The 15,642-nt window shown below is 35.4% G+C and overlaps 1 protein-coding gene across 3 annotated transcripts in view; it reads right to left on the bottom strand.

The window, feature by feature from the left end:
* Positions 1–295: 295 nt before the first annotated feature.
* Positions 296–15,642, bottom strand: part of GATA6 (GATA binding protein 6) — a 30,797-nt gene continuing 15,450 nt past the window's right edge. For all 3 annotated transcript variants that reach the window (XM_039328546.1, XM_039328548.1, XM_039328547.1), the window contains exons 4-7: positions 9,531–9,656; positions 7,944–8,031; positions 7,745–7,854; positions 296–1,952 (exon numbers count right to left, since the gene is read on the bottom strand). In XM_039328546.1, the coding sequence (XP_039184480.1) occupies positions 1,782–1,952; positions 7,745–7,854; positions 7,944–8,031; positions 9,531–9,656 (495 nt within the window). In that variant the 3' untranslated portion in view covers positions 296–1,781. The remainder of the gene's footprint in view (positions 1,953–7,744; positions 7,855–7,943; positions 8,032–9,530; positions 9,657–15,642) is intronic.

Raw genomic sequence — 15,642 nt, 5'->3', positions numbered from 1 at the left:
AATATTTCTTGATTGTTGCCGTAGCATCAATGTGTAAATGTAGGAATTTGGAAATTAGTAACTAGCAATTGGACAAAGATTTTCCTATATTTGAATCACCCACATTGGTCTAGGTGTGCCAATCAATCCTCAGTGTTGACCAAGGGAATAAATAAGAAAATGTAATATTTATATTTATAAATGGAACAAGTCTGAATATTTTTTTAATTCTTACCTGAATTTTTTGCAAGGTCATGGGAAGAGGCTTCTTGAATATACTCCTTTATTTTGCAGTACATTAAAGAGAAATCACATATAGACAGAACATGTAATCCTTTTATTTTTAATCCTCTGGTGAAAACAACTTTCCACATGACATCCCAACATTGGCTTTTCTTTGAAAAATATGTAAAACAACCTAGCTACAGGTCAGTCTATATTCTACAGACTGCATCCAATATTTGAACATTGTTTCAAAATTCTGATGAAGTATTTACATATTTTGCCAGTAGGTAGTAAACTTTTATTGCAATGGACACTTTTCATACTTTATTCGTGGCAAGAGAGTGGGGATGACTATGTATCTATAAAAGCTTATGATTAGATAGGCTAGCCTTACTCAATAGGCTTAGCTGCAATTATCAGAATTCCCAACCAGCATGAATGGAAGCATTATACTGGGCTGAAGTTCTGAGCATTGCAATCCAACTCGGTTGGAGGCCAACAGCTTTGTGGAAGGCTGGTTTAGACAGGTCAATCTTTTTTTCCTGAGAAAACTTTTGTTCTTGAAACTTTTGCTTGAAAATCAGAAACACAGACATCAAACATTTTTGTTGCAATAAAAAAAACCCTATAAAGATGCCTAGTTTAACTTGTTTTCTTTTAAATTATTTATGTACCATTAAGTTAAAATGTTTACATTCATTCCATTCATTCGTATAAAAACTGCGGTTAAATCTTATGCTTATGATTTAACACTGATTGCTGCAACAGAAATTGCACTTTTCATAAAAACAAAATTGTGTATATGCAAAAGGGATCTTTTTTTTTTTTAAGGCTACCCTGTTTACAAATTCTGACTGACTACATACAGTTCAGTCACATCATAGATGCTCCACCTTCTCCATCACAGTATATACTTAAAGACAATAATGCAAATATTTTAGTATACTTTCTTGTTAGCAAGTTCTAACTTGAGAAGGGTGTACCAAATGTTTTCCTTCATTGGGCTTTATCGCAAGTTACTTCAGAAAAACTACCCAGAAAATATAGAGCAGAAGGCACTAGCTGAGAACACTGACCTGGGAAAAAGATCAGAAACTGTCAAGTACAAGATATGCAGTTACATATATGGACAAGATGCACATTTGCATTGCTCTTCTGGACTGCATTATCCATTGTAATGTAAGCTTTGCCTACTTTGTCTACAAAAAGAAAAAAAAGTCAACATCGATCAGATCTTGGATGTTGGTCACGTGGGAGTGAAACAAAGACACAGTCCTCAAATACACAAGGCAGCATAGATAGTCATGGTGAAGATCTATGAATAGTGCAGAAGGGCACTCCTTGTTGAGTAAAAGAAGCAGTTCCAACTCCCTAGAATCTCTTGCAGACTGGTGACTTGGAGAGTCAGTGTTGCAGGGACGAAATGTATCTAGAAGCAGGTATGATGGGCAAAATGTCCCTGCCCTCACTGCTACAGCTTCTTGGACTGCTTGATCAAGGCAAAAATATCCAGCACAAGGGCAAATCACTGGCTGCAGCCCAGGGCAAATATCGACCAGCATTGATGTGCCACCAATTCACGCTAGAGCTAAGGCACACCAGGAAGAATCCTGTCTCACAGAGGCTGTCACTTCTGCAGTGGAGGTCAGGCTGACACCGGAGTAAAGCCCTTCCTGGCCAGAATATTTGAGTGTGCTAGTCTCAGGACTGGTGCTCTCGTCCCGGCTGGACATCACAGAAGAGACTGCCTGCAGCAAGGAAAAAAAGAATGTTATTTAATGTTCAGTAAAAAGAAAACTTCAACTGAGGTGGGACAGGAAATGGCCAAAGCCTGTCCCCCCCCTCTCTCTCTCTCACACACACACACAAACATATGCTAGTGCTGGTACTTTTCCCATTGCTCAGATGCTCACTTTGGACTGCAGCTGCAGGTGACTGATCGTCAGTCTGGGCTACAGACTACCCTGGAGAATATTCAGTACAAAGTTTCAGTGTAAATTCCAGGAACTGACCTTGTGATAACAGATCAGCCATTGGAATGGAAAAACAGACTGACTGCTCTAGACAATGCCTACTGAGCTGCTTTGAATGATCACATCCTTGAAAATTCAGTTCTTTTAATCCTCGCTTCTTCTTTAAGGTTAGCTCACATTTCACTATTTATTAGCTGCCCTTTTGGAACCAAGCCCACAATTTGCTATTAGACTCCAAGAAGCAGCATCTAAGGCACCAGACTGGGGGCAAGCAAAGAAGTGGGTCTAACTCCCACCACCCCGCTTCCTAACCCACCACCCAAATAAGGCATTTTTATTTCACCATGCCCAAAGCAGGCACTTCCCTGGGGTATTACCATCTGTCAATTCTATGTCATTCGGCTGGGGTCCTTAAAGGGCTAAATCACAAGGCGGAAGGAGTTTGAGGTCCCCCTCTGAATGGTGCAAGTAGATCAGCAACTATCCTGCCCAGGAGGTGATGTGCAGAAAAGAGGACATCCCCTGTAACAGTATTTTTGGTGCCATGGCTGAGGTCAAGACTAAATGGGGTAAACACGCCAATAGACTTGAGGGTATTCAAAGAGTGTTTCTTTCATTAGTCAGTCATTACAGACAGTCCTTGGTTTATGATCACAATTGGGATCAGAATTTCTGTTGCTAAGCAAGGAGGTTGTTAAGTGAGTTGTGTCTGATTTTTACAACCTTTTTTACCATACTTATTAAGCAAATCATACAATCACTTAGTGAATCTGGCTTCTCCCATTGACTTTGCTTGTCAGAAGCAGTTTGGGACGGTTGCAAATGGAACCTAGGGTTAGAGTTTTTTGACCCCAGAATGCTGCAACCATTATAAATACATACGGATTGCCCTGAAATTTTAATCAAGTGACTGTGGTATTCCTCTGATGGCCATAAGTCCGATGACCAGATGCAAGTTACTTTTTTTAGTGCCGTTGTAATGAATGGTAGGACTACCTGAACAGTCTCCTCCTATTTGCTCCTATGCTCTTGGATGGAAGATGTCCATAATCCGGGGATTATTTTAAAATGCCCATAATCAGATGCCAGTGATCATTTTGAGTCTAAATTTACCTGCCTTCTTGCACACTTCTTGCCTCAGTAACCCTCCTAAAGTTTTCACTGTCTGAGTGAATTAAAATGAGTTTCAGCTGAATATAATTGTTGTCTTTATGAATTTTTGCTGAATCTCCACATTTTCAGTACTGCTTTTGGCACAGTTGTCTAGAAAAACGTAATAAATCATTTCTATCCCAGGAAAAGAATGTGTTTTCTTCTGTCCATTAACAATTTTTCCAAGAACTGAAAAACACTAGTGTCTAAAACTTCCTTCCTATTCAGTTCTGAACATTATCTTTTAATCTTTCCTGTTAATTTGGAATTTTTCTGATTGGCAAAACAATACAATGCAATATATCTGGCTCTCCCCAACTTGACTCCCTCCAATTATATTGGACTACTTTTTCCATTATTCCCAGTCTCCAGGTTTGAACAACTGTTAACAATGGATAACACATGGGAAGAACATCACACATCCAGTGGCTGTCAAATTAGAAAAGTCTAAGAAAACCCTTTCAAATCCATCTTGCTCTATCTTCAGCAATTTGTTCCTGATTGAGTGCCACCAGAATGGAGCATAGTTTGCAAAAGATATTGAACACAAAACACTTAAAATGCAAAGAAAAAAGTCCCATTATGAAACAGCACCAGAATTTAAAAGAGCTTTAAATCTAAACTAACCAAAGCGTGATTTGAAATGTGTATATCTTTACAGTTATGCACTATATATATATATGCAACAAACCAACTTTTCTGTAGCAAAATCCCTTTTGCTTTTCTTATGGCCCAATCAAGTGTCTGGATTGACACCATCAGCTCATTTTCATATGATTTTGTATGAGCAAATACTTTTGAGTTTTGGGTAATACTATTTCTTGAGAACACTCTGCCTTTGTATCAAGGTATAAAACAAGGGAAAGTTGTACAGATCTGAATTTGCTCAGAGGAGAGTTTTGCTAATATATTTGTAGACATTTCTAACGGTTGTGCAGAGATCCAGATCCAAATGGTAAAATTTAATTTTGGATGGGTGCAAGCTGTCAAGAACTGTCAAGAATATCTTCAAACCAGATGTTTCTTCTCTCAGGATCACAGAGGGCAGCTCTTTGAATTGCTTCAGAGTCTTTCCAACAAGAAACCTAAACATGCTCATGTGCGCTCTGAATCATGTTTACCCTTCAAATTCAAATTCAGTTTTCAGCATAGCCCTAGTTTCATCCCACATTAATTGCATGAATGCTAATTAAATTAAATGCATGAAAATAGGAGGAGGAAGGAGTATATGTATGATACATTTGCCACCTTGAGTTACTTATAAAAATAATAAAAGCAGTATACAAAATGAATACATACATACATACAAACACACACACGCACACACACACACATGCACATATACAAACATTTTTGTGGATGGTTCCATGGTTAATATGGGAGAAGGGCAGTGTTGTCAAGGATGGAGAAGGCAATGATGCCAAGTGGACAGGAGAGCTTTATTTTACTGCAAAGAGTTGTGTGGAGCTCTTTGCTTTGTCATTTAAGTTAACCAAATTTTAGAGATAACACCTAAAATTATTTTGCATTTTTTGCCTCAAAGTTACTAAGTTTCAACAATACTGTAGTTAGATAGGTTTCTGAAGCTGAATGAGGTTTTGAAGTGCAGTAGTCTATTTCTGCATTAAATTCTTAGGAGAATGTTTTTTTCACATGGCCAAAATGTTTAGAAGCCAAGTAATCCAATGCTTGGGAAGTCCAGTTGCACTATATATTGGCTTCAATATTATCAAGGTAGAGCATTGGAAATTTATGAAGGTTACCCTTAGTTTGACCTCTATTTGTGCCAATAATCTGGGTGGGTCCCTAATCTGGAAGGGCTTTATATGTGTTTTTATTTTATTTTTCTCATCCTGCCCTGTCTCAATTTAGTTCTGTTTTCTCTGCCAGCACATTTTGGGCAGAGATGAGGATTTTTCTGATAACAAATCCTTGGGGTCAACCAGGAGAAAGAGTTTTTCCCAAGTAGGAGAGGATTTTGGCCAACTTGTGTCTCATCTCCGTCTACTCCAGACAAAGCACTTTTGATTTAAGGCTACATGCTCAGTCTGTAAATTAATCAAATGCTCCTCACCATTGATACTTTAAGTAAATATTTCTAACAGCTCAGACTAGTTTTCATTGTTTAAACTGTATCAGTACATATACTTAATGCAAGCATAGATAGCCACCAAGGAAAGAATGTTTCTTTTCTATAATATGTCAAGGGTACGTAACTTTCCCTCTTCATTTGTTGCAATCAGTAACCTTCCCCCCTGATTTCCTGTAGGGGATTCTAATCTAACAAATGTGAGTGACATAATTAAGGGTATGTTAATTATGTTATTATTGTAGCAGAAAATAAAAGTGAGGAATATTGAGAATAATGGAATGAAGTCAGAGAAAGCTAACTGCATTTTGATCCTACTGAAATTAATGGGGGGGAAAATCAAAGGGAGGAAAAAAAAAAAGACCCAGTTTGGTGTAACATGCTGGCCTAGAAACCAGGGGACCATGAGTTCTGGTTCCGCTTTATGCATGAAAGCTGGCTGGGTGACTTTGGCCAGTCATTCTCTCTCAGCTCAACCTACCTCACAAGGTTGTTATTGTGGGGAAAATAGGAGAAGAAAGGAGTATTATATTTGATTCCTTGGGTTACTTACAAAGTAATAAAAATGGGATAAAAATCAAATAAATAAATAAATAAAAATTACCATGGCTTTACCTAAGCCCTATATTTAATATATATTTAATATATTTAAACTAATCCAGCAAACCTGCTGAGAATAGTAATTGTTATATCAGGATAATCAGGTGCTAAACTCTCTTTTTAAAAAAAGATAAGTTTCTAGTTCTTGTGGAATGAGATATATAATCGCCAAACAGAAAGAGAACAATTTACTTTGTAAGAAATGGATGTTTTGTGATAAGTATATATTGTATATATTAAATATAGGGCTTAGGTAAAGCCATGGCTAATTTTTATTTATTTATTAGATTTTGATCCCACCTTTATTATTTTATAAGTAACTCAAGGAATTAAACATAATACTCCTTCCTTCTCCTATGTTCCCCACAATAACAATCTTGTGTGGCAGCCATTTTGTGAAAAGTCAAATTTTTCCATGGCAGTCATTTTGGGAGAACATCCATAACATAGTTCTAAAAGTTTAAATTAATCCCAAAAGGACTGATTCAGTTACAGTGGGATATGGGGAGGTTTTTTTGGAGAGTAAAGTTGGAATATGTGATTCTTGTTAAATTTGTTAAATTTATTGTATAATCACTTTCCTGTAGATGGAATAAAAGAGAGGGTAGGTTGTTACTAAATAATTAAAACAAATTTGTCACCTGTTCATTATTAAAGAAATCTGGGACAGACTAAATGTCACCTTAAGAGAATAGTTTTCATTATACTGACATGTATCATATTTTGACTTAAAAGATAGCTATTTGAATAGCCTGACTGTAATTTTTCTTCATTTGTGAATCTAAAAAAATAAAGCATTTTAATCTTTAATATGAAAGCTTTCATTCTTATACAATATTCCAATGATACTTTTAAGTATAGTAAATCCTCAACTTAATGTTTCTTCATAGAAATTAATGTGCAAAAGTAATTCAGATTTGTACTTTTAATGTGGAGTTGGATAGAGAATCTCATCGCAGAAAATTCTGTTGCTTGTTCTGCAAAATAATGCTTTGTTTTTTTATACAAAGCAGTAATTTTCATAGGATCTTGTTAAATTGCTTTATAGTGGCTTCTTTTGCCTCAAAAGCCTTCTAAACAGATATTTTGATAATATTACTATTAAGCTAAAAGAAGGTGTTATGGGGTTGCAGTATTGGACAATGGATGGGAAGATTAATTGTCTCCAACTTTGAATGGAACCAGATGCTACAAAAATGTCTAGTTGAAATAAAAGTATATTTCTGGAAGGAGGGAGTGAGACTGAGATGTTATATGAATACAATTACTGTATATTGTTTTATAGTTTTTCTGAGAATTCCCTCCTTAGTTTCGTTGCTGACTTTAAATGATTCTTGATAACAGCTTAGAGAAAGGATGCAGACTGTGTACATGGACAATATTTTAGCCTCTGAATCTTCCCACCTGGGATCAGAGCCAATGTCTACTAGACAACTTAGTACAATGTAATATATATTATACAACACAATATAATATATAATCCAATATAGTATAAATAAGATACGTGTCTGAAAGCAAACCTTTAATAAAGATGTTTGTAAAGTACTTTAGATTTACACTATGTTTGCATTTATAGGCAATTTCCTGAGAAATTCCCACTCCAGTATCAGCTAACAAACAGAACAGTTTATTTAGATTACTGTTATAATAGTAGATAAGATAAAAGTGGAGATAACATGAGCAATGGAAATCCACTTGCAAGTATGGATGTTATTTTATAACTTACCCCTGAGGCTGTTGTTTGTGTGCTTGGGGAAGTATTTTTTATACAGTCATCTGAGTTTGTAGAAGATGTGGAAGTTGGAGTCATAGGAACAGCATTATTGTTATTATTACCTGCAAAGGTAATAACAACAACCCTGTGTTAGAACAATTGCATCATAGAAAATTCTCTATCCCTGTTCAAACTCTTTGAATATATTTACCAGAGCACGATTTTGTCTTAGCTATATTCTTTGGCTTTCGTTTCCTGGTTTGAATTCCCTCTTTTTTCATAGCAAGAGGTCGAGGCACCTAATGAGAATGTAGAAACATAAAACATCAAATTTCAGAAATTATTTCCTCTTAGGAGATTTACCAGTCTCCATTAGACCCATTCTGCCATAAGCGAAATTACGCAATTATATTCAGCAGAATGATCTTAAGCCTGAGATCCATGATTGTTTATTCTCCCCAATGTTTCCAATTATAATTGTTTTATGGTTATTTTAAAGTTTAAAAATAAAATACATTAAAAAGCAAGAGCTCAGCCTCCATGTAGGCTTTTGGAATTACTATGTCACTCAACATTTTTTGTCTCTTCCTCCTTTCAGGACTATTTTCTGAGCATGCAAAATGTCCTGTATTTCACTAGACTGAATCTCCTGTCTGCCAAGGAAGAGAATCGGGGCAACTAGAGAGATCACTTTGGCCTTCTACATCAGTCAGAGAACGATCAGCTTGCTTCTGCCTCCTATGCTGGAGAGAACCTCAGCACTGGATGACACTATAGAAAGCACATTCTAGTTCCACCTGTTGTCCAAGGGAACAAAAGCAACATTCAAAGCACAAATTCAGGAAGAGATTAGGTCACTTGAACTGCACATAAAAACTAGCAAGATGCTCACCATACTTTTAAGCTTTGAAGAAGACCCTTTGAAGAAACTTTTAAGCATTTAGTTAGCTCTTTCCATTGTGAATTTTGTTCCCTTCCTTCCTTTCTTCTTTCCTTCCTTTCTTTCCTTCCTTCCTTCCTTCCTTCCTTCCTTCCCCACACTTCCTTCCCACTAGATGTAGATTTATAGCAATAGCAATAGATTTATACATCACCCAATAGCTCTTAACAGCACTCTCTGGACAGTTTACAATATAGAGTATGATTTGCATATTTTCCTCAACAATTTAGGTCCTCATTTTTCTGACTTTGGAAGGATGGAAGGCTGAGTCAACCTTGAGCTCGTTAGGATTGAACTCCAGGCTGCAGGCAGAGTTTGTCTGCAATACTGCATTCTAACCACTGTGCCACCAGGGCTCCTTGGTGTAAATAAACAATAAGTGCATGGATAAAAACAAACATTCCTCTTCTGAAGCTTTCTTGTCTGTATATGATTAAAATGTAGTCCCTCTCAACTAGTCTCCTTTATTATTTTTCATTTAATAGCATTTAATAAGGAAGCTTATTTATTATTAGAATGTTTCTAATTGAAAGATTCTTTAAAATGCATTTGTAATATATGAGGCCCGGCAATAGCAACAAAAAGTACTTCTGTTCTGTATTCAGTGTACCTTTGCTGAAATATTATATGAGGAGAATGTGACAGAGAGGGATGCCATTTCTCTGTTGACATTCCCCTGTATTTTTTAGCTCTAGATGCAACTGCAAACACATAAAACAAACAAGCAAGAAAAGCATTTTTATTCCTCTGGGAATTCTCCAGCAGGGTTTGGTATGGCCTTCTATAAATCTTAACAAGCGTTTCTCCTGAGGATCAGTTGCACGTGAAATGGAAAGAGCTCCTGAAGTTGCTGCTTACCCCATGAAGCTTCATGTACAGACCACAAGCATTGCACACAGGCTCTCCTTCTGCATTCCTGCGCCAAAGAGTGGTGGTAGAAGTATGACAGTTCGCACAGGACAAGCCCAGTCGCCTTGAAGAAGGCTAGAGAGGAAAACACAAGAGAAGGGGAAAACATCAATGGCCCAATGTGTGACTTGACCTTCCTCCCCCACAAGCAGCTGCAGAAATTTATAAACGGGCCTGTGAAAAGAAGAGGAGGCATCAGTAAATAACAGGTAGATAAGGCAAGACAGAGATTCAACATTTCTCAAGAATAAAGGTCCCTATAGCATAAAAGCATTGAAAGTTTGAAACACATCTTTGGGGCTAAGAATCCTGTTGTGTCTTCGGTCACTGCTTACGCATTTGGTCCCAGAGCTTATCTGAGTGATTTCAGACTACATTTGTTGCTTTTTGTTCCCCTGGACAAAAACAAGGCCTCAGCTTGAGCATGGGTTAACTTTTCCCACTGAGATTCTTTACAGTCAAGAAAAGGTATAAATTGTATAGACTACTAGAAATGATTAGTAATTAGCCAAGGATAAAATCCTTGCGCAGATTTTTCTTTTCTGGAATGGGCCACAACCACCCAAATGACTTTGATATCTTCAAATAAAGAATATAGCTCTAAAAAAAATACAAAACCATGCGGGAATATACTGTATAGACACATGTCTGAATTTGATAACCTCATAACATAAAATTTGGGACTTTTTATCATTTGTTGGTGAACTAGGGCTCAGGACACAAGAAATTAAAGATTGTTGGATGAAATAAATGCAACATTTAGATTCAATAGCTACTATGCATTAATAAAAAAATTAGTGGGAAAATATGTTAAATTCACACAAAATGTTATACTTTGAGAAAACTGGCATAATATGTTTTATTATTGATACATTACTCCAGTTCTGGAGTCTTCTAAAGTGGCTGCTAAAACAGTTCATTCTCTAAAAAATGTTGAAAATGTAATTACCAGTTTTCCATGTTTGGTGGCAATATTGTAAGCACAACAATTTTAGAAAATGATGCACAATAGAATAAAACAACATTTTAAAGCTGAATTCCCTTTCCAATCAGCTGTTTTTTGAAATTACATATTACTAAACCTTATATTCTCACCCAAGTATATTGATTTAACTTAGTATATAGTAATGGCTGCAAAGTTATTCTACACTTTTTAATTGGAAAGTCAACATGGTTCTTTCTGCAGAAAAATAGCTAATTATAATTAAGCTCTAGTTGTATGCCTTGATGTCCAAAATAATTCTGTATTTCAAAAGTGAATCTGACACAGAATTTTCTAAAGAATATGATGCCATATTTGATATTAGTTAGAGTGATTATCTGAGGCTCAGAGTTGAACTGTTGTGTTCTTGGTATTTTCTGCAAGAAAATAACCAAACTCAGAGTGGATAAAGAACCCAATAAAAACTACTGTAATTTTATGATTTATATTGCACTGATTATTGTTGATATATTATCTGGGTTTTATCAATGATTTGTAGTTTCTAATACATTATAGTACATCCAGTTATTTAAAGCAAATCATTAAAATACTGATTTTTTTCCCCTGTTTATCTATTTTGTGTTTAATTTTTTTTCTTTGATCTCTTTTTTTTTCTTAAAAATGCTTAATAAAAATATAATACTATAACGAAAAAATATAATGAAATATTCTTATAAACTATGTTCTACTATATTTAAATAGCCCTAGAATATTTTGAAATGTATTGTGTTACTGAAACCTTGATATGTGTTCATATTATGTACATATTAAGTGACATTCTTGTATCATTTTATGTTAATTCATCTGCTCTCCAGTTCTTCCTAGTTCCCACAGTAATTGATCCGGTTATTAAAAAACAAACACTTCCCATTTGCACAAAATAAGAAATAAAAAGCAATAAGAGCCATGTCAAAAAGACAGCCTTCTGAATCAGGATGGTTTCAGGAAATTGTATCAAGTCTGCCCCCCAACTCAGAATTGTTTTGGGATCATCTGACTGTATAAATCACTTCCCTCTAGCCTGTGAGAGTTCTGTAAAATAAGCGGCATTCCAAGATGTTTTCCAGAAGTGGGCTTGCCTTTTAGAGGATAAGAGAGAGAATATCAGTAAACTCACACAGAACAAAAAAGGCCTATATTATAAACAAGTTATTTAAGACTGTTGTCTGTGGTGTTTGAAAGCCAAGAAGAGGCAACTTTTCATCAGAAATAATTCTACAGTTGTGGAGCTTACAGTATATCCAAAGAGGAACGAGTCCCTCTAAACATATAAAGTGAAGGGGATGGGGTTATAACATTTCTTGCAGCAACTGATCTAGAGACAAGGAATTCCAGCTATATCATAAATCTGCTGTTTTGCAAAAGAATTGCTGTGTTATTTATTTTTTAAAAAAAAGTGTACGAGTTGAGCTTTGCAAGCATATAAATACAGCACAGAAAATGTCATTCCAGGAAGCTGTAGTTGCCTCCTTCAAGGTCATAAAATAATGCATTACAGCAAAAATCACTTAGCTTAGGCAGCCTCATACATCTTTCTGCAAAAGGATCCATTGGCTTACTAGAAACATTTCTGAAATTCTGGTTCTGTTAATCTAACCAGGATAACAAAAACAAAATAAAACTATTTTATTTTGTAATATTTGTCTGTAATATTTTTATTATTATTACAGACAAAATTGCAATAGCCAACTTTCACTTATACAAAGAACTACTTTGTTTTATTTTTCTTTATAGATGACATCAGGTCTGCTATGGAAGATAACCAATCTTTCTGATGCACTTCTAGGGGCTACAAAAGCAACCACAGTGAATAGATATCATTGGATACACTCTTAAAATATTCTATTTCTACTGTAATCAGGGATGCACTCTGTATATCTAAAAATGTTAAGTTATGCCTCTACTTAAGTATGTTTTGACAGATCACCTTGGCTGATCCTGAGAAAACTAAGCAGAGACAGGGCTGGTCAATACTGGAAGAGGAGGATATCCCAGGTCCCACTGATTAAACTGATGGCACCCAGGAAGTGACAGGGAGAATTCTCCATCACAACACCTACCCTCTAGAATTAAGGTCCATGTGTCCCTGCACTTACTATAGCTTTAAAATCATGGTCATTTATTGCATTAATTCATTAATATGCTGTAACTTGGTATGCTGTAATATGCCCAGTAACTCTGGGCAGTTTTAGCCTTGGCTTAGGGCAGTTGACCCTAGCCTAATCTCTCATAGGGTTCTGCATGCTGGTTTAAAAATTCACTTCTGGATACACAATCATTCTTTCCTTTGTTATACCGTTTCTTGCTGTTGTTAATATCATCCACCATACAGAACCTTCCTGGAGTCAGGCAGCCCTATAAATGTGACAAATAATATAAAAAAGGGTAGTAGACTAGAGTGGGATATAAGAAAAGATCCCAGAAGAAGCAAGCCAGTTCTATAACTAGCTAAGAAAACACTCTGCACATGTTTATTCTGATACCTGGAGTCAAATAAACTAAGGGAGACTCCTTTTCCTCAAGCAGCGCTGAGCAGGGGGTTGGACTAAAAGACCTCCAAGAGGGTCACTTCCAGCTCGGTTTTTCTGTATTCTTTATTCTGTAGAAAAATTCACTGGGATCTGCCAGACTGCGATTCTGCCTGTACTCAGTGGATGTCTCTACATGAGAAATGTGCTGCAATGACTCAATAAAATAAGGTGATTGATGCCTTCTAATTTAAGGATGTTATTTATATTATTTACTATTATAACTAAATGCTCTTGTTATATTTTACACAGATCAATAAGATGTATCCAACTAAGATAACCAAAATAGAGTGAACACATCCATTAAATGTTGTTCTAATGTTATGCTGTACAAGCATATCATTCTTGGAAAAAGAAATATGAATTGCTAGGTATTCAAGGTTATCAGAAGCAAACTGGTCAGTGTTCTAATTTTTAAAAAAATGGCAAACAGTTTTGTAGATAAAATTCATTCTCTGACCATGTATAAGGCTGGCCGTCTAGTAAGTTTAACCTCCACCCAGATGTACATTAAATGGAACTGCTAAGAATGAACATCATAGAGCAAAAGGCATTTTCAAATTGTATTGAAAGTAAGATAAGCAGACTTCACAGTTACAGATATAAATTTATAGACTGATCTGGGTGGAAGTCTCCCTTAATTCAGTCAGCTGGTGAGTGGACAACCACAGGAACTAAACAAGTAAATAAATATATATGTTTACATGGCAGTTGCTATAGAGAGAATTTTTTCTGATCTCAGTATGGCTAATTTTTGCTGGATTACACTCAGTAAATGTCACAGTATCACTATACTCTCAATTTTAAAAAAACTCAACAGAATTTCATTTTCCAGATTCCAAGAAACCCATTTAAATGAACACATTTCTCCTTGAACTTGGGTATGATATATCCCTTTCAAACCATTGCTACTGTTAGTAAACTATTTAAAAAAAATATACAGTACTACCATGGAAATACAGTGTGGTAATGCATATCATATTTCTGTTCTTAAATGTTAACATGGACATAATTTTTCAGATATATAAGAAATATACTCCCGTGATCCCTCTTGTTTGCTTGTTTGAAATGCATGGACAACGTTTTATTGCTGTAATCTCTACCATGCAAGGTAGGACAAATGAATAGGAAAAAAAAAATGACACAGCATTCAGTTCCTTTCATTCTTTCTAATTAGATTATGCTGCCTTAATGAAATTAGGGAGATAACCAATTGCAAAATCCTGGCAGTGATTAACTTTGAAAAGCCTTCTGGTTTAAGGGCACTTCATTGTATAGACAATAACCTCATAAGGAAAGTGTGATTTTTTAAAATACATTGTTTCTAATTTGAGGGCATTATTTGTTTTTTGTTTGTCCTTCAACAGATTGGCAGAGATGACACATCTTAGATAAATAAGAATGGAGACAAAGTGCTGATTATTTGTATTACAACATATATTAAACAAAGTTAACACAATAATAGCTCACAGCTTGAAAAAACTGAAGTGAACTTGAAAGAGTTTGAGATAAATTGTTAGCTCTTTGTTTATAGCTTCATGTATTTTAATATTTATTTTAGGAAAATATATGTAAAACTTAAAATTTGCATCTATTATTTTACAAGTATCAGCTCATTTTAAAAACACTGTTTAACAGCAAATCTTCAAATTACTGTTTCAAAACGCAACATTTTTAATTATTTCTTCTCAGTGTTGTCCTGCGTACATTTTGCAAAAATATGTTTTTTCAAAAATACCAATATATAAAAACTTCTGTTATGATGCCATTATTATTCTATGGTAACCCAGTAGTAGGATATTGTAACTGGCCATATATCCCAAACCTGTTCAATAATGATGATGATGATTATGTTAAAGTTTCACAAAGAAACACAAAATGTCAAAATCTGAAAAAAACACAAGTTTGAAAGATTATGGCATAAATAAGCTATGATGATTCAAGTGGCTATCGGCACAGTGGGTGCCATACCAAAACATCTTGTCAATCTGCACATTGAAACATTTTCATGTAATGTTCAATTACAAAATGCCATACTGCTTGGATCCACACATACACTACACCATTTGCACATCTAAGTTATTAGGAAAACTTAATGGATATCAAGGCCAACACCAGCTAAAGAACTGGTAGCTGTAATTTCACATTGTTGTTAATATTATAATAACAACAATAAGAAAAGCAAGGGAAGTGAAACCAGTGGGGGAAATACTGGAATTAAAAAATTGGGGAATAATGTACCGGGAGGTAAAGTTTCTTTGGTCTATTGATGCTATTCATCTTTTCCTGCAAAATGAATTCCTGGGGACAATGGAGATGCTTCTTTTCTTTGCTCTTTCAAACTCCCATTGGGGCATTGGGGATTGGTCATCTGCCTTTGGCACAGGAAAGATCAAACCAGTCACGTGGCTTTTTAAAAAGACATCTCCTTAAAAATTAAATCTTTTTTAAGTCCCTTCAACATGAATGACAACAGTTAGGGTTTACACATTTCTTGCATCAATTAATTTAGAAGACATTACAATAAAAATAGTCAGGAATGTTTGAACTA

Source organism: Crotalus tigris, unplaced genomic scaffold (assembly GCF_016545835.1).
Source record: "Crotalus tigris isolate CLP2741 ecotype Arizona unplaced genomic scaffold, ASM1654583v1 scf7180000024382.2542628, whole genome shotgun sequence".
NCBI classification, from domain to species: Eukaryota; Metazoa; Chordata; class Lepidosauria; order Squamata; family Viperidae; genus Crotalus; species Crotalus tigris.
Note: the sequence above shows the minus strand (reverse complement) of the source record. Positions and strands in the feature narration are given on the sequence as shown.